This window comes from Argentina silus (genome assembly GCF_951799395.1).
Source record: "Argentina silus genome assembly, chromosome: 14".
NCBI classification, from domain to species: Eukaryota; Metazoa; Chordata; class Actinopteri; order Argentiniformes; family Argentinidae; genus Argentina; species Argentina silus.
Genome location: NC_139668.1, coordinates 18520593 through 18547945, shown reverse-complemented (window position 1 = coordinate 18547945; position 27353 = coordinate 18520593). Strand labels below are relative to the sequence as shown.

Genomic DNA, 27353 nt, shown 5'->3' with positions numbered 1-27353 from the left:
GTGGACGAACGATGCTTTTACTGATATATCAGACGGCCATCTTCAGTGTGTTTTTAGTCCGTCTGCTGTAGTTGGGTCTGTACGGACATGAGTGGGATGAGGAAACTTGCTGACACTTCATTCCACTGCGCTGCTGACGACAGCCCCCGTGAGGGTTCCGTGCATGTGCAGGGTATAAAGTGGGAGTGTCCTTCAGACACAGCAAGAGCAGGTCATCGAAGGGCCACTGGCCACCGAGCCTCGGGCGGAGTAACATCACCTTTCTTGTCTCTCTCTCTTTCTCACACACACGCACATACACACACACACACCCAGACACACACAACATACAGTACACACACACACGCATATACAGTACACACACACACACACACAGTACATCCACACACACACACACTGTGACACTTCTGTAACACAGTTTGGTTGACTGAGCAGCAGAATCCAACCATGCAGACCAGCTGACCTCCTTTCTCATGTATGAATCATTACAGTGCAGTGCTGCAACTATTCCTCATTTAAGTATGTTGTAAAAAAAAACAAAAAAACAGGTATGAGATATGTTAGATCTAACAGGTCTGTGAGATATGTTAGATCTTACAGAGATATGAGATATGTAATTTTGTGCATTATTATTTACTGCCCTGTTTATTCTTAGATAAAAACCAGAGAATGCTGGTTCAAAGGTTCACTTGCATTCCATACATACTGCAGCTCTGTGTCCATGTTCACATTTGCCCCTTTTGAAAACGTTCTCACCGAAAGGCCTCACTTGTCTTGGCCGATATCACACGGGTCATTTAGTGTCCATCACGTTGACGTTTCCTGTGGTTTCTTCCTAACAGCTTCAAAGTGTTGTAATGGCCACACTGTTCAAATTAGACACATTCATCGTCTGTTGTATTGTACGATGCCCTGAGAACCGAAGGAGAGGTCATAAATCTGTCGTTTCTCTCTCTCACTTTGTCCTAAATGTTCTTACTGCACAGACTCAACTGTGATAATAGAGATTTACTGCTTTAACTTACAGGTACAAGTACAGAGCGCAGATTAAACTGTACATCTGTGAAAGACAATAAAGCATCCTGTTTCTGGCACGCATCAATTTGACTGTTTATGATCATATGCCACTATAGCATGGCACTTTTGAATCTTGTAATGACAGCTTAGAGCAGTGGTTCCCAAACTTTTAACAGTCATGTACCCCCTGCTGGTTATTTTGTAGCTTAATTGATATTCTATGAACATTATCCCTTACCTATTAGACATTGTGATAATATTATTCTGTTGGATAGGGTGCATGCATTTATTTTTGGTACTGAGACTGCAGTCGGCTATTCAACAGGACTTCTTTGGGAAGGTAAATCACAGATTTGTTTCGCGTACCCCCTAGATGGATCCATGTACCCCCGGGGGTATGTGTACCCCACTCTGGCAATAGTGGGCTTAGAAGAATGTATTGTGTGACTGTGAGTTCAGTCAAATGAAAGCTCTAAATAAGGCTGTTGGCCTTGGTTTCGGAGACCATTTAAGTAAGGAAACAGACATCTCCTTTTCTTATATTCCTTTGGAAAGGTGCAGCGGTTTTTGTGACTGTGCAGAGGTGCAAAATGCCAGGGCAACAGAAGGTCACACAGTCAGCACTGTCTCGATACGTCTATAAATCCATCAAAACCCACCAAATAACACAGCAATCATGTCTAACTAATCTTGTTTTCCACTGTGTGATTGCATACCACAAAGAAACGTCATAATTCATTGTTAATTTCAAACCCTACATCCTGAGACTCACAGCCTTCAGAGAGTGATGGATTTATCTACAGTAAGTATGCCACCGTCGGTTTTCCAGTGGAAAGCGAAATATTTCACACAAACTTGTCACACACTCATTAATTAAAGTACTGTACGATACATCATGTTCTTGAAGTCTTGGCTCTAAATCTTTAGAATGGAAATAGATGAACACTTTACAGGAGGGATATAGGGATTAGGGAAATTGGGGTTGTGTGTGGTGTATAGTTATCCTAAGGGAAAATGAAAACCAAAATAACAGACTTAAAGTAGTGTGTCACTAATAATTTATTAGTTGTTGGGTGAAAGGAAGGTTACAGACAATATTTTATAGTTGGTGAAGCAAATGTGAAGTGGCCTAGATTTCAAGTTCTCATCTCAACATACTGTATTAATAGCTCTGAGGTCACCAGAGATATAGCTTTTGAACTTCGTCATGAATGATAAAAAAAAAACATGAAATTGAATAACTCGATTGGAAATTTAAAAAAAAGCGAATAACCAGTGAGTTAAAAGATGTTCCTTATCCCTCCTGCTGTGTTTGATAAAGCGAAACACGCTTTATGTTTGGGTCACATTGTTTATAAGTCACCTTAAAATAGTCATTACCTCCTCCATGTATTTAAAATAGTCATTACCTCCTCCATGTATTTAAAATAGTCATTACCTCCTCCATGTATTTAAAATAGTCATTACCTCCTCCATGTATTTTCCCAGTGTGTAGTGTGAGTGGGTGCAGATATGAGGGGAAGAGAGATGAAGACATTTACATTTACATTTATGGCATTTAGCAGACGCCTTTATCCAAAGCGACTTACAACAAATACATTTGTTTAAGTAAGTGAATCATCTATCCATCAGTCATCATAAGATAAAGTAATCAATGCTCAGACCAGGGGCCATAGGCAGTCACAATGCTAGAGGAAGGATTTATTTTTTATTTATTTATTTTTATTATTAACAGGAGACAAACTTGTACAGGGGGGTAGTGGAGGATGAAGAGGTCTTGAAGAAGAGAGAGGGAACAAGAGAAGTGAGAGGAAACAGAGAAGTTTATATTGTGCAAGAACACAACAAGCCCAATTCCCTCTAGCTACCAGGTCAAATTGACCCTCGTACCTCGAGGACTAGATGAAGGCTCATGCTGAGAAAATTAAGTTAAGTAGCATTTCAGTGATGTCAAACTCTAAAGTGGGTCAATTTGACCCGCAACATAACAGGAGGGTTATATATATTTAGGAAAAATGTGAAACATACAGTATGCAAATGCTGGGTCTAAAAAGCACCTGTTGTTCCTACATGAATTGTCCCACAAGAGGGCAATGATGAAAAAGGTATTTACTGTAAGATTGTGAGGCATGGTAAATTGCAGCTAGAAAAATAAGTTTGCATGTTGCAAAGTCTTATTTCGGTAGTAGAAAAAGTTTTAAGATGGTTTGGACGATAGATAGATTTGCTACTTAGTTGAGTCTTATTATCGTAACAGATAAAGTCAAAGATAGTTAGCTTATTTCAATTATCAGAACTCAAAATATAATCTTGTTTTACCCCATTTATTTTAAACAATGTACATGTAAACAAAACACTGTATAATGTACCTTCAAAACATGGTTAAAACTGTAGGGGCTAATGCTCTGTCACCACACCAAGCATGTTTTAGTTTTGCCTAGTTTGCGCTACACCTGTCAGTTAACCGTGATTGCTCTGTCAAACTAATCACGTTTAACTGACTCGCAGGTAATCGGTCTCCTCATTATTGACTGCATGTCTAATATGAACATTGCCCTCAAGAAATGAGTTGCACGGATGAAATATAGAAGGTTTTTTGTTTTGCGGCATCTGCTTGAAGTCACTGAAGTCACATTAAACTCACTTCACTTCATTTAGCAACAACCTGTCCCATCTTGGAAGACGTTTACATAACCGTAGACGTAGCAACCATAACAGGCGAAACACACTGATTATGCTAAACTAGCAGAAAATAGCCCCATCAGTTTGATCTCATGGATGGTGAGACCTTAGAGGTGAATGAATTTGAGAGTGGTTACATTTCTCCAGCCGAATCAACTGTTTACCCCCAAAAGTGGCGGGGTGATCGCTTTGTTGCAAAGCATTGCAACTGTAAACATTACAAATTTAATGTTTGATTTTAGGGTTAGGGTTAAGGATTCGATAATGTATGTATTGCTTGAGCTATATCAATGAATGCATACCTTTTATTTATCTATGTTGCATTGAATACAAAATGAAAAAAATAAATAATAATCACACACACACTGAACTCACACAAATCTTGAATTGATATAAACCAGGAGAAATCAAATCTTATTTGTCATTCTACTTGTACAATGATATCCCTCTCCACATCTGCAGAGAGTGTCCCCCACAGCACCGACCTCACCATACGCACGCCCACTAAAACCTCCGATAGACCAGGAGAGAAGGAGCTCAAACTAAACGCGCACAAAGCACCGGCTCTCAATGGGCGAATCGAGTCTGCCTCACATAATGACGAGAGCTGAATAGAGGAGTCGTGTAGATTGTGGAATACTTTGACGCGTGCACGAAGTTTGATAGAGATTTTGGGGTGAGTGTCTTCAGTGTTCTGTGGAGATAAGTTGACTTTACTTTATTAACAAAAACAGGTATTTTTTGCTCTGCTTACTTTGCGCTTATTTGGGTATTTGCAAATGTAACCTCTGTACAATAAGAGAGCGTGACTGCATTTCCAACAGGCTACAAATACGGAGCGCATTTCCTTACTGTAGGATAATTAATGCGACATTTTACTAAGTTGCTATTGTAACTTTTTCGTATCCCGAATGTATAGCCAAAGTGGCAACATTGTCAACATCTATACCAAACATATATTTTACATTACCATGCTGTAGCCTGCTTGCAGTAGTCTCTAAACTAAGTAGAAACTAAAACAGTAAAGCTCAACTTTCAAATTGTACTTTTTTTTTTTTTTTTTTAACCGTTTAGAGTTTCAAATGGAGCTTGCTCAAACTAAGCACATTGTAAATGGTGAGAATTCCATTCTTCGAAGCCGATCCCCAGTCAAAGAGGGTGCAGAGTGGTCTGACAAGAGAATAGAGCAGCAGGTGCGTGACAGAAGTTTAGTCGCTACCATATGTGCCTGGTCGATTCAGCCTCCGGTCCCTTATCAATGCCAGCCAGACACAGACTTATTCATCCACCTACAAAGACAGCTCTAATTCAATGAAAGAACACCCATGAAACTCTTTCCATAACCAGGCATCATTATAAAAAAACGTTTAAGAACGTATTTAATCTTTATAAACTAAGTTTGTGATGGGGAGCTAATGGAACATGTCATTGACTGTTCTATAATCTTGCATATAATCATATAATCTGGCAGACATGTTGACTTTGAGTCTGGCTCTGAAGACTAATTGATCTCTGACTACAATTAGGTTGTAAAAGTTATTTGTTCATGTGCGATAAACCCAGTTACTCATTACGGCCTTTAAACGCTGTGTAAAGACCAGTTGGAAGAGATAAACCGTGTTACCTTTGTCTAGAGCGGTGTGATGGTGAAGTGTTGTTATTGGGGCTTCAAGAATGACAGGGCTTCAAACACACCAACCTGAAGGTTTACTATCAACAGACACAACCGTCCAGGTGTGCAGGGGCCTTCTGTCAGTTACATCATTGCATGCTGATTCATGTATTGTCTGTTGTAAGCCTAGATTTGTAAAAGGTTGTCCTGTTCCCCTCCTCTTCCCCCTCCCCCCACCCACACACACTGCGCGCACACACACACACACACACACACACACACACACACTTTGAAAGAACGTTTCTAGAATCCCAGTCAATCTTTTCTCAGCCACCTAAAAAGACGCGTTATGTCATATTACTAAAAAAACGAAGCGTAGCCTGACTTTTTAAATCGGTCACGCTCTCAACAGCTTGTCTGTTTAAATTCTTTGCACATTTTATTGACCTCACACACAAGTGAAAACATGTCTATTTTTGTTCCGGTATTGCTATCACAGAGGACCTCTGTGTGGGGATGTGTGGTGGAGCACTGTGAGTGAGTGTGTCTGAGGCGGGTCTTGTGATTCTCATCTGCCTCTTCTGGAGCTGGCCATCCTCAGAAGTAGCAGGAATAAGACAGACACTATTCCTCGTTTTGAGGATGGGTCGTGTTGTTGTCGGGTCTAGTTTTGCCACGGACTCTGACCTGCCTCTGGCACGGTGCATGCAGAGTTCAGAGGCGTCTCTCCCTCTCACTAAAGTCCACTTTAACAGCAGCACCTGGCTTGAGAGGGGCCTTATACAAACTGCCTCGGCCTGCGTCTCTGTGGAGAGAAGGAGGTAGAAGTAGAGCCCCAGTCTCCTCTCCCCAGCCTGAGGACCACGGCTCACTGCCTCTCTAACTGACTCATTACCTTCTACCCTCCAATAACTGACAGCCCGAGGCCCAGATAGGACCCTGACAGCAGAGTGGGGAAAAAGGAGGATAAAATCATTTCACTCTACACTCTCAGTGTTGCTGGGAGTCTTTGGTGTCTTTAGAAATTCAGATCAAAGAAGCACTAGAATTAATTTGGGCAGAGTTTAATTTCGGCTGGCGCTTTGAACCGCAGCTTTCCTCAAAGCTGAGTGCGCAGAGTACCTTGGGCTTGTTGGCGTGAAAGTCTGTACCCTGGACAGGCAGGGCTTTAGCTCAAACGTCTCCTAATCATCTAGGGGCAGTTGTTAATCACACTTTTATACATTGAAGTGTCTTATTGTGTAATTGGCATCTCCCTCTGTCAAAGAGGCCCTCTGTGAGTACAATAATGACCGTCACGACTGCTTTTCATCCAAAGTTGAAGCCTTCGTCTCGTCCATGATACTACTGTGCTCAAACGTCTTCAACGCAGCAGCACGCTCCACTTGCTAAGAGTTACACAGACATGAGACGTTGCTGAGAATATTGCAATTTTCTTTTCCCCCCAATATTGCGCAGCTCCACTGGACATAATACAGAAATAAGAAACAGCCTTTAAGGCACATGTACGACAAAGCTGTAGTCTGACCCAGTCTTGAACTGCAATCACCGGACAAAAGATGAATGAAAAAACACCAACAGGGCTACGATGCTAAACTGTGTTAAAGCAGCAGTTCCCATCCAGAGGGTGTGAGGGCTTTGGTGGGCTGTTTGAGAGCTTTATTCCAGTCCTGTCTTAAGATAAAGGGACTCCTTCAAATCCCAATTAGCTCTCTGTGGCCTGGCGTTGGTCCTGAGGCCCAATGGGGATAAACCACACCCCTCCCCTCCCCTCCCCACCCCCTCACCGCGTTCCTCTGCAGCTGTAACAGGGGTGCATTATGCCCTCACTGATCCCCATTATTCCCCTAGCATCTGCAGGAAACTCACGCGCCTTACCGTGCCTTCCGAGGGATTTACTGTTCCCTCTCCTCAAAGAGGGGTTAACCCTTGGGGTCAGGACGAAACAGGAATAGCATCCCATACTGTATGGGTAGCGTCAATGATTTGTAAGCCTTGACTGAAGTATTGTAGTGTTGGCCTGTGTGTTACATACAGTATGGCATAGGCCTATCTCCACTTGCTGACTGCCAGAGGAGCACACAGGATGTACTGTTACTGTCTGTGACAGAGAAAGGCACAGCAGTCACTGTGGAACGTCAAGAGGCTGTCTCCTTCACTATCAGCCCAGCTGTGACTGGTAGTGACACGGTCATTGTGATAGGGTCTGCTCTCCAAGAGAGGACATCCTGTTGGTTCTATTACCATCCTACCTTGTCAAGTCGTGTTGACGTAGAGCATTCCTTTATATGGGGACAGCAGATGGAAAGTATTATAATACCGTAGCTGTGAAACCGTATAGCTGAATACTAGTCGTAGAGCGTGTCATTGCCAAAGATAATAGCTGAGCAGGTTGGAGCGTAGTCACCAGTTGCCCCCTCCTTGTGTGCTTGCTTGAGAGAGGGTCCTAGCATAGATTTTTTTTCTTATGATGACTGGTGTATAGATGATTCGCATACTTTAGACAAATCTCCACTCTGCATGACCCGTAACCACACATTTAATCCCCTCTTTCCCTGAAAGAATCTACGCTCCATGCACACGTTTAATTTCATTGGAATGGATATTGACTCAAAACTTAGCTGGTACTGGTTGGTTTTGAAATCCAAAACCAAAACATTTCTTATGGCTGTGTGTGACTTGAGGGAAATAGTTTTGTCCTTCAACACATCAGGACTCAGAGTCCCCCCTCTTGTAGGATCATGGGTGCCCAGCGTGTACACTATACGTAGTACAACTGACAACTTAACAGGACAAAGGAAACTGCACAAACCAGAAGGTGTGTTTGATGGTTGGCAGCAGGTGGAGGTAAAATCTGTCAGCTTTTGGAATTCATCAGAAGGCACTGGGGTATGAAGACTGTTAGACTGGTTCTGCTGCCCTGTGGCATCTCTCTCTCTCTCTCTCTCTCTGAGGCAAATGTATGTGCATCACCACTCTGTCACTCAAATTATACTTTGTCAGCGGATCCATTTCAGTAATTACTTTGCAGACGTCCTCCTGGTGTTTGTTCTGGCAGGATGTTGTCAAATTTAGATAATGCAAAAATTATGCCACACACTCAAGGTGAGAAATAAGTTGTTATTGATTTTGAGGTCTTGAAAAAAATGTTGACCATTTGTAGGAGGCCAGGATTGTGGAATGCCGAGAGAGAGAGAGAGAGGTTCCACTGTGTTCACCATTTCCTGCCATCAAGCCCCAATCAATCTGCTGAGATTCAACCACATAAAAGATAAAATTGCTCTTTCTACTAACACACTACTGCTGCCTCAATTTACAAAGAATGTGGCAAGGTAATAAAGTGTTGATGACAGATGTGTTTATTGCTTAAGCTGAGAGAGTTGAGAGAAGGAATGATTGAACTTTTTATAGTGAACATGCTTTGAAATAAATACTTGTTAAGTACATATTACAAATAACTTAAGTTAACTACATCTTGAGGTCAGGGTATCTGGTTAATACTGTCTGGTAAATGCTGTACTGTATAATAGGCTCTGAGCATGAGTCAACTTCATGTACAGTATCTCTCAAAAACTGTGTGGTCGTGCTGTTCCAAGAGCATTCATAACAGTCGACAGAGAAAACAAGCATTGAAAACGATAAGGGAAGGGCTAAAGGCAAAAGAAAACCACCAATTAAAGTGGGTTTAAGGAAATCCAAGATCTAAGCCATCTGATTTTACATAAATCTACTCATCTCACTAAGCGCAAGCAAGGCTGTCTAGACCCAGTAAATCTGGAGATTTTGCTTGTGTGGTTATTCAAGCTTTTCTTATTGCATAACGCTTCAATGGGCCTTAGACATTATGGACTTTTGTAGTTTCAATCAATGAAAAATAATTTCTTTCTCTTCTGATATGGGATTAGACCACTTAGCACAGTCAACTGTGTAAAGAAAGACATTGTATAAGGCTTACAAATTACCAGCCATTAAATAGGTCTAAGTGCTTTGTTGCTGTACAGTGCTATGGAGGGGGGGACACATAACTAAATTGTATTAGTCAGGAAAAATGAACAAACACAATGGAAGACAAGCATTGGATCAACACAATCCCATGATCGTAACGTTTTTCAAATGGAGCGAGCTTAGTTCAGGCAGGACACTGTAAGTCAGTGCTAGCTGTCTGTCAGGTGACAGATCAACTTTCTCCATGCACCGTATGCACCCGATCACAATCACATGTTCCACGTTGAATCGACGGCCTATTTAAGTGGTAAATCTACACACCTACAGCATCTGTATTGTTTTTTTGTAATATGTTTTTAGGGCATTTCTGCTTTATTGGGATAGAGACAGTAGAGATTGACAGGAAGGATGGGTGAGAGAGAGAGGAGGGATGCAAGATAGGTCGAGGGTCGGAATCTAACCGGGAACCTTGCGATTACGTGGTAAGCGCATTAGTGTGCTACACCACTAAGCGTCCCCGGGCCACCGTGTAGTTGCTGGTACTGTTGATCGTTACTGTGACCACCAATGGCCCCTGGTCCTGGCATCGATTTTTTTCTTATGATGACTGATGTATAGATGATTCACTTACTTTAGACAAATGTACCTGTTGTGAGTCATTTGGATAAAAGCGTCAGCTAAATGGCATGTATTATTATATTATTATATAGTACTGTGCTACTGTGTTGATATTGTGTTTGTTCCCACCACCAACCCCAGCCTCCACCTGTTTGGTTCTGCTCAGTCTGTACCTATCGGGGGGGGGTGGGGGGGGTTGGTAGATGTATGGGCTCCCTGCCAGGCTATATTTATACATGTAAGTGTTTGTGGTCGTTTATAATTCCCAGACAGGGAGCTCTCAAAAGAGCGGAACCATCCAAATATGCCAAGCCTGACTGTATTGCCATTTTCTATTCAATAAATGCTTAAACTTAGACGTGTGTTAGCGCTCCTGAAACGCTACAATAAGTTTCCGTTCTGGGTTAGGGTTAGATCTGCAGACAGGTGAGGTGAGAGTTCACTGGTGCCCCAAAATTACATGTTTTGATTTGCTACAGTAGAATGTGTCACAACATTACCCTGCCCTCTGGAGTGTTACAGTGAACTCACAGATATCCAATAGAAAGAATGTCCTCCTTTAAGCCTGAGGATAACATTCATGTAGACAGAAAAGGTACAGTCTTTCTATACATGTTGAAAAGGACACAAGTGGATGTTGTTAATGCCCCATTGGGAAAAGGTTATGCTTCCGCACATGAATGATCAGCCTGTGCTTTGTTGTGAAAGAGGGTGGTGCTCATTATGTGTATTAGAGTGCTGTTGCCCTCCCGCAGATCATAACCATACAGCCTGTGGCGACGGAGACACACATATGGGGATTAAGTAGCTCCATCTTCAAGGCATCGCTAGCAGATTGTAGATTGTAGAAAAAACTAAAGTTTACCGAAGACTTTTATATCTTGAGGAGCAGTCATCTGTGAATTGTGTTTGTTTTAGGATACAAAACCTTTTAAAAAGGTTACTGAGCTGCAGAAAATCTATTGAGGCCTGTTCGTAAGTCAGGCAGGACTCGATTAGATGACGACAGATATTAAAGTTCTGAAATTAAACCAAATTAGAACCTAAAAGGGCCATGAGGAGGTGAACTTGGATTATCTGAAATCACCCTTCTGTGTAAATCAGAGACCAGTTACCGTTGTTCCGCCCAGACAAGCCCTTTATTCTGGAACCTTCTTCTCTCTCTCTGACGTCATCGGCGTACTCTCAACCAGATAGGAAATGAACCATTAAGCCCCGGAAAATGCCACTGTGTTGTAGCCCTGGCACTCTGCCAGTGCCACAGTGTCACAGAGGAGGCTGATCCCCTGGTTCCTGCTCTGAGCCCAACTCTGAGGGCTTTACTCATGTGACAGCGGTCCCATTTACTGGGGAGCACTGGTATGGAAGCAAAGAAACTCTCGGGCAGGGCAGCCTTCCCTCCTGCTATTGTCCCGAGGTCTGGTAGAGTCAGGAATAACCGTCGGTTATTTCATCTGAGTTTGGCTTACATCTTCATGGCTTACAAACTTCATCCTGTGGTTGGAAAACACTGGGACTGGTGGGGACAAATCGCCCTTTAGCTGAAAAGCCTCTTATTGGATTCATGTGATTGTTGTAGCATGAACAAAGATGAACATTGACAATTAATAAGCCAGGTCCCATCAAAGCAATCCTTCACCCTCCATGCGCCTTTGGCAAAGCCCAATTTGGTTCATATTGACTTGGCCCCCAGCTTTATAACCCTATGGGGAGGGGGGGGGGGGGGGGTCTGGATGACATTTAGCTAATGAAGCAAGCGCACAGCATGGTTGAGATGGAGACAGCTGATCACCTAAACCGGATGTATCGATCTTTCTCTTTTTCCCTTCTCTCTCCACCCTCCCCCCCCCTCTCTCTCTCTCTCTCTCTCTCCACCCCCCCCCCCTCTCTCTCTCTCTCTCTCCCTCCCCTCTCTCTCTCTCTCTCCACCCCCCCCCCTCTCTCTCTCTCTCTCCCTCCCCTCTCTCTCTCTCTCTCCACCCCCCCCTCTCTCTCTCTCTCTCTCTCTCTCCACCCTCCCCCCCCTCTCTCTCTCTCTCTCTCTCCACCCTCCCCTCTCTCTCTCTCCACCCTCCCCTCTCTCTCTCTCTCTCTCACTAAAGGGATACATGTTTTATATTTTGTCCACAGGTTGTTGTTGATCCTGTCACGACGTACCGAAGCAAGATGACATCAGTCTGCAACCTATGACTTTCTGATTTTTTTTTCTCTCTCTCTCTCTCTCTCTTTCAATAGTGTCCTGGATGTTTTTAAGATAGAGGGTTGTTGGCCAATCAGACACCTGCATGTGGAACGTCTCAGCCAACGATGGAGCCCTGGCCAACAGTGGCTTGGGTCCTGCTGTTAACACTCGCTGATTGGCTGAAAACTGCACAGTCACGGGACTTCACAGTGAAAGACATCGTCTTCCTCCATCCATCAAGTACGACCGCCATTCCTCCACCATTCCTCCACCATTCCGATGCTGATTCCCTCGAAAACACTCGTCAGACCAGTTATTGATATGATAAGATCCCTGGTTAAACTAGAATGTCCACAATAACTGACTGGGAATGTTTAATTGTAGCGTCAGGCTCCTGTTTGTGGATTTAATAGCACTCCAACCCATTGCAAGGAGCAAGCCACATCTGGAAAAACACAGATCCAGCGTTGACCCAATATGGAGAGGGGCAGGGCTTACTTAGCTTTAGACAGTGATTTACACCCTCGTACTGTACCATGTGTCTGGTAGGCTATGCTGGCATTGATTCAGGGTGAATTCTGAGCCCCCCTCATCAACGCTGTAACATAGACGTCTGCTATTACAGCTGTTGGAAGGGGCACCCACGGGGCTGTGATCCACAGCCAAACCAGACCAGGACCACAGCTGGTGATGACCACAGTTACAGATTAGGCATCTCTCCACCCAGCCCTTTTCTTTGAAGTGATGGGAGCGTTCGTCATTCTACGCATATCGACCCGACACCGTTCCCTCTGTAGTGGGGGTGAGAGGACTAAGCACCCCCCCCCCCCTCCCTTTCCTTATGCCCCATTCCATCTTCAATCATATTCGCTGTATCTCCATTCAATGGATTCACTGTCACAGGATTCACCAGTACCAGCAGGGCGCACTTTTTCCATTTTTTTCAGGGCGTCTGAAAACGTCAAACGGGGAGGTCGGTGACGTACTTCAACTAGGTCATGAAATGTGTTTGGCCCAGTGACTCGGATGGAATGTTGTCCTAGAACTCTCACATGAGTGGAAAGCATTCAGGGCCTAATTGGAGAGCTTTGTCAATTAGATCATTCCCCCTGTGTTAGGGTTAGGGTTAGGGTTAGGGCCCAGTGTTAATGAGGCTGCTCTATCTTGTCCGCCTAAGACGACTGTAGCGTACATGTAGCCCTGGTTACCCTGCTTGTATTCTGGGCCTTCTGTGTCTTCAGCAATACTTCTTAACTATCAGTAACAACCAGTAGGTTACAGTACAATAATGCTAATATATACTACTACACACCCTTCCATAACTAGGGACTTATACCATCTCAAACCATGTGTTGTTACAAGTAGAAGACCCATAACACTCACAGTACTTTATCCAGAATGCATATAACTTCTCCGCTAACAATGTTTATAGAAGGATTCCAATCATATAAGCACATTTAAGGTAAAAAGTGTGAAAATCTGTTGCTCTACTGTCTGAAGTGTCCAATGGCACATGCAGTCCTGGCATGAGGGTCAGATTTGAATAACATGTTGATAAAGTGACAGGTCAGGTGGTCAAGAATTTCTCAGGTCCGTATCCATAACATTTGAATGAATGCCTCATTTGTGTGTTTGATTTTCATATTTGATCTTCAGATATGTCTCTCAATATCTAGATGAAAAGATTAATGAGGTTATGAAAATATATCTTCACAAAGCCACTATAGAGGCATATTTTCCTAATCTACTCTCATCTACTGTATGGCTCCCACGCCTGCCCTGTGTCTGGCCTACTCAGTGTCAGGTTCGTGCGAGCATACAGCTGTGACTTGCTGTTCTCCTCACATCTCTCAGTGTGGCCCGACTCTGGCCCGACTCTGGCCCCACTCTGGCCCCACTCTGGCCCCACTCTGGCCCTCAGCCCCTCAGACTGGTCCTGATACTGTACATTCTAAGCAGGCTCACCGGCGCGCGAGAGGTATGTAAATCTACAGATTAGGGGCTAAAACAACCCGACACTGGTTCTAAGAGGCAGGTATGTAAGAGGTTAGCCCCCCCCCACCCCACACACACCCTGTAGTAAAAAATTAAATATCTAAGATCTTTTACCTCAGCTCTGTTAGGCCAATCTGTCCCCCTACATCTGACCACCAGAGCTCCTAGGATCAGGTTCACAGCTCTGAATTTCATAGGGATATGGGAGCTGAATTCCCAAAGAAATGCGAGTCTGTTTGGGCCCACGCCGCGACTCATGAAGGATGACCAGTGCGCAGGGGGTGGGGGTGGGGGGTTGGTGGGTACGGTGGATTAGGAGGAGTGGGGCAGTTGAGATGGGGGGGGTCGGCTGGGAAGAAGGAGGGGGCGTAGCTGGGTTTTTAGACCACATGCCTGACAGGCTTTGTTCTGTGAGTGACGTTTGGATGACCCTCGGACCTGCAGCTGTCATAGCCATAGGGAGGCCTGATTTTCAGTATTAATGTAATGGTTGCCAATGGGAAAACCAAACAAACCCACGGTTTGTCCACAACTGATGGTTCCCTGCACAGTTTATAGACCATGGAGACGGTTTGGTTAGTATTTTGTTCATCAGGATCCCCATTAGCTACTGTGCTACTGTTCTGAAAATGAATTAGCCATTAGCCCTTGTTGATGTATCTCTGGGTCTGTACCAACTACTTGTTCAGTGTAAAACTATTTTTTGCTGTTGCCGGAGGTTTTTATGTAGGTGTTGCTAGTTACAGATTACAAAGCCTCTTGACTATATCATTAATTTGACGTACAGTACCAGTCAAAAGTTTGGACACACCTTCTCATTCAATGGTTTTTCTTTATTTTTTATTATTTTCTACACTGTAGATTAATATTGAAGACATCAAAACTATGTAGGAACACATATGGAATTATGTAATACACAAAAAAGTGTTAAACAAACCAGAATATGTTTTATATTTTAGATTCTTCAAAGTAGCCACCTTTTGCTTTGATGACAGCTTTGCACACTCTTGGCAAGTTTGTGTCCAAACCTTTGACTGGTACCGTGTGACTTGAGACAAACAGCATGTTGTTATTGGATGTAGAAGGAGTAGACTGAACTTGTCTCCTTTTTGTGTTCATAGCCACACCGTATCCTGGCGGATTCAAATGCTTCACATGCAAAGACGCAGCGGATAACTATGAGTGTAATCGATGGGCACCTGACATATACTGTCCACGAGGCAAGTCCTTCAGATGTCCTCTCTGGGACTGCGATGTAAACCTGTTTGTTTTTTTTGTAACTTAATTTTTTATTGATTTTCCACAAAGATATAGACAGAAAAGCTCATCTACATCCCAAAAAATAAAATGAAAAGTACAGTAAGACTTATGACACAAATAATAAAATAAATAAATAATATTAACAGCAAATAGTTGTCCGGAAATATTTCAATATTCACACGTATCTGGTGTTTTAAGCGCTTTTACAGACTATTGTCACTGACTAAATGAATGCCTAATCAGAAATAACTGTGTAAACCTGTTTTTAGACCCTCTCTGCTTCAGAGCAGAATTATAAATTACAGAATTCTTGCTTCACTGGTTTCTGTATCTCTCATGCAACATGGAGTAGACTATATACTGTGGAGGACATGTTTAGTTAGGAAATATATGGTATAAGAATTCTGCCTCCCTGCTTTTATATGGGTGGCCAAAACAAATGTCTGAATCATTGTGGGGTTATCCTTGGCCTTGAGCTTAAAAGCACATTCTTTGAGTTAACAAAACATAAATTCCCTGGAATTCATCTAAAGCCGTCAGTCCCCTTCTTGAGGGTTTATTTGCCAAGTCAATAGAATGTATATTTTAGGTGATTACTGTGAAGACATACTATTCGTGAACATACATTGCAACAATGTTGACATTAGCTGACACACAGTATGTAGAACATCTCATGTTTCTATACACTTTCGTTTTCTTAGTAGGGTTGGGCGATATCCACATTTTCTTAGTCATAATATTTTTACGATATTTATGCACATATCTGGTGTTTTAAGCGCTTTTACAGACTATTGTCAATAAGAGAACAGTATCACGATATGCTCCAAATATCGCAATATTCGATAACGTCAAGCCAAACCTAGTTCTCAGGTTTATAATCTTGATAAAGTCAGGCAATGTTTAACGCCAGTGTCTCTGTCAGAGTCCAGATACTGCTACACGCGCCACATGATGGACATCCGCGGGGACAGCGTGTCAGTGAGCAAGCGCTGTGTGGCTCTGAAGGACTGTCTCTCTGCAGGCTGCACTGAGGTCAACAACAATGGACACCAGGTGAGGCCGGGGGGGGGCTGCCCAGGGGGGGCTGCTCTCAATGTGGCCACACAGCGTGGGTGAAATAGCAACTTTTACCCAAAGCCAATTTGCTACAAGTCTCTATGTTCTTCTCTGTCTTGTGCTATGTCACATACTGGACATAGCATACTTCTGGGGGTAATCCTGAGACCCTCCTAAATTATCTCACTGTAGATAAATAATGAAGACAGGTCTTACTGTGCTCTCTCATTCTAATCTCAGATGAGGAATGAGTTGACTTTGGGTTGGGCATGACTGTATGACCCCGACTATGGATGAGAGAGTCTCAGCCACCAAACTTATGGTGGTCCTCTGTGGCTCAGTTGGTAGAGCAGGGTGCTAACAACTCTTAGGTTGTGGGTTTGATTCCTGCTGGGACCATATATACTGAAATGTATGCACTCACTGACATTCCTTGTTGGGTCAATCGTTTCCCGATGCTCATCGGTATTCAGTGAGTTATAACCTGCACCCTCGTTTGGCGGTTTCAGGTCTGCACTGCCTGCTGTGAAGGAAACATCTGTAACTTGCAGTTGCCGAGGAACAAGACCAGCGCCATCTTTTCCACAACCTCACCCCTCAGCAGTGGAACACACCAGCTCACAAACAACTGGCTGCTTACGGGCGCAGTGAGCGCCATCATCATCAGCGTCATCGTATCCACTCATCTATGAGAACCACTCTTTACCCATGGTAGAGGGAGCATTAGGAGAAAGGAAATACAATCTGTTTTTATCCACCACTGGCATAGTATACGTGATGGTTTTGTTCTGTTCGCTGACCCTTCGTGTCTGTCAACTGCCAAGGGATAAACAAAAAAAGAAAAAGACTGCAGTTCTTCTTTTTTTTCTGGTTCTGTTCCGTTTCATTTATTTCGTGTTTGACGTACCGGGGCAGTATTGTGATTACTTTGTAATTTGTATCGGCCTTTTCTTCATAACTTTTTACCTGCCATTTTCTGTTCCGTTGGGCTTTTAGAATTGTTGAAAATTAAAGGAGGCAATGTCTTCTATAGAAGGACATACAGTGCATTTGGAAAGTATTCAGACCCCTTCACTTTTTCCACATTTTGTTATGTTACAGCCTTATTCTAAATTGGATTAAATTAATTGTTTTTCCCTCATCAATCTACTCACAATATCCCATAATGACAAAGCCAAAACAGGTTTTTTGAAATGCTTGCTAATTTATTAAAAATAAAAAACTGAAATATCACATTCACATAAGTATTCAGACCCTTTACTCAGTGCTTTGTTGAAGCACCTTTGGCAGCGATTACAGCCTCAAGTCTTCTTGGGTATGACGCTACAAGCTTGGCACACCTGTATTTGGGGAGTTTCTCCCATTCTTCTCTGCAGATCCTCTCAAGCTCTGTCAGGTTGGATGGGGAGCGTCGATGCACAGCTATTTTCAGGTCTCTCCAGAGATGTTTGATTGGGTACAAGTCTGGGCTCTGACGTTGTCTTGGCTGTGTGCTTAGAATCGTTTCCAAATGCACTGTATATGCTACAGTACAATGTTTTATTATAGTCTAGATTGAGAAAAATGCACACTTGACTTTGTAAGGCACAGACCAGCAGGACTTTGTCGACTTAAAGAGGGAATCGAGTCACACACTCTTCTCCAACGCTACTTACAAAATGGTGGTTGGTGACTTTTGATAAACAATTGGAGCAAGAGTGTGTATAGGTTTCTTCATTCCATATAATTAGTTATCTAGAAAGTTACACTTTTGCATTTATTTGTATTCTATGTGTATTATGTGATATATGTACATACAAAGTATTTATTTTTATATGATACATTTAACAGTGTTTAATTACATTTTTTAATTTACATTAGAATGTACATCAAGCTTTTTAATCTTTAACATTAGATTCAGGTAGAAGGAAATTTAATTAAAAATTGATGTTGTGATGCTCTCCCCTTGCAACCTATCCACAAGTGTGTCCCAAAAAAAATATTTTACTGTAGATTTCATCAAAATGTCTTTTTGGAGGATAAGTGTGAAACTAAATGTAACATGTTACTATGTTAACATGTTCTGATGTTTATTACAGTTGTGTCCAATTACAAAAAAATGTGGCACTTATATTGATAGGCATGTCAAGATCTTTGAGATGATGCATTGTCAAAATATTCTACATCAGTTTAGGTTTGCATTATGTCTCCCTTGTGTGTATTGTTTGCTTGTGAAAAATCTTTATATGTGATATGCACATAACTACATAGTTTGTAGTTACATTTAAACTTGAAATAAAATGTAATTAACTTCATGATGTGTAATTTGTTCAAGATATACCGGCTTGAACGGAGTTTCAACATCTGTAAACCCAGAGTTGTTACATCAGTCACTTTGCTTGTATTGTGTACGATAAAGTCACATGAGACTGTATTTCGATCAGGTGAAAGGTTGTACTTTATTATAAGGTTGTACTTTATTATAAGGTTGTACTTTATTATAAGGTTGTACTTTATTGTCCAAAGACTACAGATGAACCCAGTGTCAGCGTCACAGCTTAGAAGGTAAAATGACACGGCTAAGCCTGGCTGGCTGGAATAAGGGGAGAGGTGGCGAAAGTACAGGGAAATTACAAATCTAACACCCCTTCTGCCTTCTCTGCTTTCCAGGCAGTAAAAAGGTAATGCCTTTCACAGGCTCTAAATCCTTGAGTTGTAATTTAAAGTCCTTGTGAAGGGGATTATTTCTGTTCAGCTGCTGGGTATTAATTTTGGAGGAGTTTGTTACCTCCCGACTCTGACTGGTCTCACAGCTACAACCCATCAGTCCTGAGATAAGATTCCACCGTTTTTTAACCCCTTGAGCAGTTACCAGAAGGAATGAAAGGATGCCTTTTCTGTTACCCAAACAACACACTTGTTTCTTTTCAACACTTTGCTAAAAGAAAAGGCGTCTTAAATGTGTTAACTACATCAAGGGCGTACTGAATTATTAATGTCAATCTCTACACATAATTTGTCATATGCCTGAGTCTCCAAATTAACTACGAAAATAGCAAAGCCATATTGAGTACAGTACACCTCATCCATTCATTATTAATACATGTAAAAAAGCATGAAGATAACAATTATTTTATCAATAAAGGATTACGTTTTTTGGGATTGGGCCAACTGATTTAGATATTCTTTTTTGGGGGGGGGGGTTGTCACACACAGGCTTTCTTACATGCATAATTTAAACAAACTACTCCGATCAAAAACAAGATAGATTACTGTATTACCAGGAGCTGTACACAAATGAAACATACGGCCAGTGAAAGGTTAATTCCATGCTCAAGATGATGTCACAAAGCATAAGAGCTGTAAGGACAGATTAGATTTTATGGTTTGGGCATGTATGTCTGCCACTAGAACTAACTTGTCTTAATTGATGATGTAACTGCTGACGGCAGCAGCAGAATCAATTCTGAAGTGCACATAAACAAAAGCAGATGCCTCCAAACTCAATGCTTCATCATTCAGCAAGACAATGACCCCAAACATACTGATATAGCAACTGGGGATTTTTTCAGGGTCAAAAAGTGGAAAGTCGGGAAAGTCAATGTTAATATTTAAATCCAATTGAACATGCAGTTCATTTCCTGAAGATACAATGTTAGGCAAAAAGACCTCAAAACAAACAACAACTGAAGATGGCTGCAGTACAAGCCTGGCAGAGCATCACCGGTAGGGCTGAAACCATTAGAATTGTCTGCCTTGAGTGTTGCATTTTTTATCGTAATCCACAGAATACTCAATTACCAAAATACTTGTCAAAGGTAGTCGGTTTTTATTGGATTTTTCACAGATATTAAACATACTGTAGCTGCCAAAGGAATCTTCCTCAGTCAACGCAATAACCAATCTCTCCGTCTACCACAAGTCAAGTACAGAGGTGAGCACCATATTTACATGTCAAGACAACCTGTAGACAAACCAGAAAAGGCTCATTCTGGGCCGGGTTTACTGTAGTTAATGTAATTACAGGTACGTTTGTGTTCCAAACCTATCCCAGGTGTATAAATTAGAAACAGTACACACAGTCTTTGTATTTAGATAGTATGATCCACAATTTAAAAAAAAGCTAGTCGCCGTCTTCCAAACCATTCAAATGTCCTTGTAGCTTCTCCATGACATGGCTATTGGGTGGTGCTGTTGTAAAAACAGTTCCAACGAATAAGGGCATTCCCCTCAGGACATGGCTGATGACTTTACAGGAGCCCATGTCCTCGATACGGAAACCCAAATGCCGCAGCTCCTCCTCTAGTTTTAGTGATGTGTGGTTCGAGGGAGATCCAAAGAACTGTTGGGAAAATAGGAATGGACAGGAACGTCTTGAAGAAGAACATCTTAGCCAAGCAGCAGAATGCACACATACTGTACATTGTAATAGTAGTGTGATGTCAATAACAAAATAAGGCTGGTACTGGAAAAAAAAAGAGAAAACTTACAGCTGTTCCAGATGAGGGGTCAATGAAGTCAGCCCAAAACCCAGCAGTCCACAGAGCAAAGCAGATCTCCTTAGCACCACTGACAAACTGGGAGAAAATAGCATATTTATAAAAAATAATTGTGGGTATATACTCGCCTGCCAAGTTTCAGAGTTTTTTACTCAGCAGTTGCTGAGATAGGAAGAATAATTATACAAATATGCACAGGGGCTTGGACCCCTAATTATCACTAATTGAACATCAGCAGAAAGGCAGGTGGGATATCCAACTCACTTCACGAAGCAGCTGTTCCCGATCTGTTTCCTCACATCTCATGTTCTTCTGAGTCACCGTGACAACAGTGATAGCACTAGCTGGGGCCATGGGGAAGAACAATTCAATATCTAACAAAATAAAGAAGGAACAGAGATAAAGTAGTTACAATGATTGTTCTGGAAACACAATGATCATCACATTTAATATTATACAATCACAGACATTCCTAAGGTGGCTGCGTTTTCATGCACAATATTTGGCCCTTCAGAATGGCTCTTTATATATGATCACAAATTCAAGTGGCCTTTTGGAACAGTTTACATGTCCTAACATATAATCTGAATAAAGTTGTTTCTGACTTGTGCAGTGGCCTTTCCTTCATGTGTCCCATGGCACATACGACCAACATGTTTTTCTATTAACGGAATATTAAGCTGCATGTAAACATATTCAGTTTTTGAAGGCAAATTGCAGCAAATTGATGCCATGAGTGTTACTTCCCCCTAGTGGACATTATACTACATTACATGCACTTACAGTAAGTAATACAATGCTACATGACGAAAAATCTCGATGTTGACAAACAGAAGAAACTACACTGAAGTAACCAAAGATTGAGGATTTAGGCTCAGAACAATCATATAATATGATCTATAACAATACCATTCTAATCAGACACATGATTTCTGATTATTCCAGTTCTTCAAATATACAAAACCATACCTTTCTTTAGCAGCTCAGGGCAGGACTGTATAGAACAATCCACGTTAGTGTGATTAAAATAGTGCTCTGCCTTGCGGATTCTGGTTGATAACATGTGACCCTCATTGCCCTACAAAAGAAAAAACAACATGTATGTACATTATTCATTAGTATGTGTTCATGTACAGGTATGAGAGAACAACACATCTAATAATTGATATGATATACAGGGTAATTCTTTCAGTACAACAATCTATTTGAATATTCGACATTCGTTTTTATTCAAATTAGTTATTATGAGTGTCAGATTTACCTGGAACTCACTGGCAAACTGGGCCAGCACAAACTCGTGTCTCTCATTGCTTGTTGGAGCTGTGAGGACATCAGGGACCGTTCTGTGGATTGGACCTTTTCTTTGGTCTGCCGTGCCCTCCAGGTGACAGTCAAAGCCCGCGTTGCCTGGCAACTGGAAGCGCTGGTCCTGTGGGCCGAATGGTCCCATGTTTTCATCTGGCCACACTGTCCTCGGTCCTATAAGAAGACACGGGACAAACCATGACCAACCATGTTTTATTTGCCAATCAATCAATCAATCAATCAATCAATCAATCAATCAATCACTGTTTGAACAGATCTCTGGGTCTGCACATGAGGACATCAACATCTAATCTGAGAGACTGATCCTTCCACAATATCCTTCCACACAATATATCCTTCCACACACTTGCCACAAACAGAAGATTAGCGGTGAGATAATATGAGTAAGAATGAGTAAGCATTGTCTTAATGGGTTAAATACAATGCCAAACTCCAAAAACACTTATGTCTAAATTGTGTTGTCCCGATTTATCAAAAAACTTTCAAGTGTGTCAACAGGCGAGCTGTCCTTTTAAAGTAATGAGACTGCTTAGCTGATGAAATCCAAAGTCTATAGCAGTGTTGTTGGTTAACATACCTGAGTCTGTGTGTGATACAGCGATGTACGGCTCATCAGAACCAGTAGCAGAGAATGTTCTTATTCGTCCGACCCGGAGAGCCTGAAGTCCAGTCGCCTGGGACAGAACCAGTCTGACTCGAGCACACAGCACCTACACCGTGGGAACACCAATCACAGCCAGCCAGTCACAAGAAGCACACTAACGTAGCATTAAAACCGTTATAACACCTCATACAAAACATGCAAAATGTAGACTGTAGCTACAGCTACTCACACTAGTCATTCTGGTGGTCCTCTTTCCGCAGCTTTTCCTTTGAGGGTGAGAAAAACACAAGAACGAAGACTTGTTTAATAGTTTTAGCGTGACTTAAACTAAACAGGGTAATGATATCAGAGTCAGGATTAACCGGACAGGGTCCTCCTCTCTGCAGAGAGAGATACGGTCGAGTCTGAGACAGTGAAAGAAGGATCTTATCACAAACTGTGTGTCCTGGAGGGGCCATTTGGATTTCGATACATGGCAAAGTCTCCGACTCTCTAAGTCAGAGTTAATTCCATCTACATTCAAGTCTGGTTATGAAAATACTACCATACAATTCAACTCGCAATAAAGGAAAGGAAATTGATCCCAACTCTAAATTCATCTTGCACCATAGCCTCATGCCTTCACAGAGTTACATAATAGGCGTGTCGCTATCTGGAAATTATGCAAACGTTCAACATGCTAATGAAACAGATCATTTTCGAAAGAATAGATATACTTGAATGAATGTTAGCGACCTAACTACTATTTGAGTTGATCACAGAAAGTGGCAGATACGGTTTGATGCCTTGTCAACCTGCAGAACAGCTGACTGTGAGGTGGTGTTTTTGTTGTGACCAGTTCTCTCTCACTACTCGTCCGCGGAGTGGTTTTCTGTTTTTTAGACTTATTTTCTGTAAACTGTCATGTCATGTCATGATGCACCATTACCACGATTGTCGGGATAATGTTGATGGTTGTTATGTTTTTAACATGTGTGTGTATATTTGGGTTATTCAGAAAAGAACATGTTGTTCTCTTACCTGTGTTGCGCTCCAGACACGGCCCTTCGTTGACGGTGCACGTCCACACTTTGCTGCACGTCCACACTTTACGTCACACAACAACGGCGACTGACGAGGGACTAACTGAGCGTTTTGACTACAGGACTACAACGTTATTATTTTTTGATTACTTAGAGAGGCCCTACCAAGCACTTATTTACGTGAAATATTTGACATCCCCTGATATGATACGTCCATTTGATATTTGATTTTCTCCCTTCACGAGAATAATTCTGCAGTCAAATGTGCTTGCCTCACACTTGCGTTGCTTAGTGACACCGCCAGGTGTCAGCCTGTCTACATGAATGAGGATAATACCTCTGGGTTTGACTGTTTCAAAGTTAATTTGATGGTTTAGGCAAAAGTTCAGGGCATTATCAAAATGAATTAAAAAAACAAAACAATCCTGATAACAGACGTCCCCTGATTGTTTTTGCAATGTGATTTTAATTGTCCGTGGTGTACACATAGCAGCTGCTATGATTACTATATTATAATCATCGCCAATGATTATAACCAGTGAATCCATTCACCATCTGAATCCTACTTAAAATGTATTATTGCAGTGTTGCTCATCATAACCTTAACGAGGTGTTTAACGAGGCTCGTTAAACGTGATAGGCTTTTTTCACCTTTGTCTTGCAAGCGCATGCAGATTTACCTGGAACTCAGACACTTGTGCTATAAGTGCGCTACTGATCCTCCGATGTGCAAAGAAGCTGAAGCACGGGAGTTCTGATGACAACATCGCTGAGGGCTGGGGTCAGTTGGGACAAGGCCGAACACTCGTCATCACGGGTAAACAAGCCCTTTCAGAGGTCTGCGCTCTCCCCTGTGGTTGCGAGGTTTGACACGCTGAGTGACACTTTCCCCTAGCAGAGTGGAAGTGGAGTGGGATGTAGCCCCGGGGCTTCGGTGCTGGAGGAGGTAGGTCTCTCCATGTGTGCAGCTGCAGTGGAACGAGGAGGCATCTGGAAGAGTCAGCCTGTCAGAGGCCTTGGCAGGGACACGCTGATACCACTCTCTGCATCACTCCGAGGACTGCACCGCTGGCCTGGCGCACTCCAGAGGGACACTGTTGGGACAGGCATGCAACGCACGTCTACGTGCAGCACGCTCAGAACTTTTAACTACATGCACAACACATTTTAACACATTAATTGTCATCATCACAAAAGCAAGAAATGACGTCGCATATTAGCCTGTATATCTAGAAATTATAGACAATTCCATAAATGTTGTCAGTCAAAGCCTAGGCGCAGTACAACCTCTACGGTATGTGCTGCATGACGAATTACTGTACCTGCGTAGTGGTTAAATTATATATATAATATATGCCATTTAACTGACACCTTTATCCAAAGCAACTTCCATTGCAATGAGTGCATACATTTCAGTATATATGGGCCCAGCAGGAATCAAACCCACAACCTAAGCGTTGTTCTGCACCATGCTCTACCAACTGAGCCACAGAGGACCTCAATTATCAGATTGATAAAGTTAACGGTTCATAATCTCCGGGGTGTCCTTCAAAACAACAATGTAACGTTGTTCTTGTCCACTCATCCATGCAAAAGGAGGAGTAGCAGGTATTGTGGGTACTCTTTAATAGTCCCAGAGGACAGGTCAAACACACTCAAGAGAACACCTGAAAGAGCCCTTTTAAATGTGTGTGACAGGCAGTGACAGTCCCGGAGAAAAACACTGTCACTCAAGACATTTTAGTGGGGTGACATTGAGGTAGATCTGGGGAGGGTGCACGCATTTCAGGACATTTTTGTTTTTAACTTTGTCTTGATCCTCTCTCTCTCGTATCTCTCAGCGTCCTCTAGATGGGAGAGCAGTAGCAGGACGCAGCATACCTCTCTTTCCCCCCAGAACCCTCTGCGTGACCCCTCTCTTCATAAACTGTTCTCAATAGAAAGCAGTCTCCTGATCCTACTCTGAAAGCAATGTACTACTGTGGGGATCTTTAAAAAAAAAAACTTCATGTTGTTGTGAAGAGTGATTCTATTTGTAAAACTAACTTGGGCATAGGGACACAGTTCTACATGTACATGAATGTGATCCTTTCTTATTAGTGACTGCATTTGTCTTTCATACTTTAAAAAACATTACCCGGTATGTATTTTGCACATATTCACTGTAAGATATTCACCTGGATAATAAAAGTAGTCTTCTGTGCTATCTCATTATTATCAGGGCCCAGACGTCAAGAGGAATGAGGCATTCTTGAGCAATGAGGTGGCCTTGAGATTCTCAGACAAAGTTATGAGTCAGGCCAATGTTTTTTGCTTTGCTGTCAAGCTGCATGACAGTCTTGCCATAAATCAGAAATGTTCTATTGCCATTTCATTCTCCTTTTCTTTTCTTTTTAATATTTTTTTTTTTTTCTTATTCGCATTTCTGCTTTATTGGGATAGAGACAGTAGAGATTGACAGGAAGGATGGGAGAGAGAGGAGGGATGACATGCAAGATAGGTCGAGGGTCGGAATCGAACCAGGAACCTTGCGATGACGTGCTAAGCGCATTAGTGTGCTACGTGACTAACCACCCCCATTCTCCTTTTTAAGACCCCCTTTTGCGTGATCAGTGAGCGTTCCATCTCACACTGGTTGATTCTGCTTCTGCTAGCAGACCATTAACTAAACTGATTTAACTCCAGAGTGGAACATTATAGGCCCATGTTACGTGCCCTGACTCCATCTGTCACCGGAAACCACAGAGGAGACACTTAAGTGCAGTCTTTTACCAGCTCCTTGTATGAACTGCAACTGTTCCAGCTCTACAGAGCGGCAGCTACAGCTGACTCCAACCTGCCATCTGCTCTCCAACTTGCATACAATGTCCCTGATCCTTGCTTTCTCAGCTGGATGTGTCCGTTTCAGACTGAATGTTTTGGGAGTTTTAGGGTGTCACCTATAGAGCTCTTCTCTGTATAAGCCATGATTTAATTAACTCATTCAGTGCCGAGGGTGAATAAAGTCGCCCAAACTGTCAAACAGAGTGCCATGGGTGACTTTATTGACCAAAAATGTTTCATAGCCAATCAAAATGTTGTTGCTAGGTAAATACCACATAAAACCCATGGCACTCTAGGTGGTGAGTGTTCCAGAAGGCTTTGGCAGTTGGTGGGTTAAGCGCAGAGCCCATGCTAGATGCAGGTTGAAGTGCAGGGTCACTGTGGTGAAGAAAGCCCACCTCTGAAATGTAAATGTGAATATTAGGCATTCATGTAATTCTGTATGGTGTGCACTTGTGAAACACTACCACATGACCTTTATTTATGGTAATCTTTCAGATGCAGGGGGTATACGGGTAAAGATTATACAAACATGTTTCCATTTTAAATACCCCATAGTGTGCACATGGGATTACTCTATAAATATTCAGTGGATATGTATTGTTGCTGTTACACAGGTATATAGATTTATACACATACAGTACCAGTCTAAAGATTGGACACACCTTGACAAGAGTGTGCAAAGCTGTCATCAAAGCAAAAGGTGGCTACTTTGAAGAATCTAAAATATAAA

At 42.3% G+C, this 27353-nt stretch overlaps 2 protein-coding genes across 2 annotated transcripts; one reads left to right on the top strand and one right to left on the bottom strand.

The window, feature by feature from the left end:
* Positions 1-12181: 12181 nt before the first annotated feature.
* On the top strand, positions 12182-17059 carry LOC310814749 (ly6/PLAUR domain-containing protein 6-like; the record flags this gene model as incomplete). The annotated part of the gene is made up of 4 exons (XM_083684249.1): positions 12182-12296; positions 15173-15271; positions 16234-16364; positions 16877-17059. 4 exons carry the CDS (start codon positions 12182-12184, stop codon positions 17057-17059), a joined length of 528 nt encoding a protein of 175 aa, XP_083540375.1.
* A 2805-nt stretch (positions 17060-19864) lies between these two features.
* Positions 19865-23862, bottom strand: mmadhca (metabolism of cobalamin associated Da). The gene is made up of 8 exons (XM_083684956.1): positions 23796-23862; positions 23005-23041; positions 22749-22881; positions 22107-22324; positions 21815-21923; positions 21110-21219; positions 20837-20923; positions 19865-20688 (listed from the first exon to the last, which is right to left on the bottom strand). The coding sequence occupies exons 2-8, from the start codon at positions 23011-23013 to the stop codon at positions 20470-20472; spliced, it is 885 nt and encodes a 294-aa protein (XP_083541082.1). The 5' UTR covers positions 23014-23041; positions 23796-23862; the 3' UTR covers positions 19865-20469.
* Positions 23863-27353: the final 3491 nt, after the last annotated feature.

Excerpts from the sequence above, each read along its gene's own strand:
- mmadhca (XM_083684956.1), bottom strand. Across the intron at positions 21,924-22,106 it reads AGTTTGCCAGTGAGTTCCAG|GGCAATGAGGGTCACATGTT; the intron begins GTAAATCTGACA and ends TTTCTTTTGTAG. Across the intron at positions 20,689-20,836 it reads ACCCCTCATCTGGAACAGCT|TTCTTTGGATCTCCCTCGAA; the intron begins GTAAGTTTTCTC and ends TTTTCCCAACAG.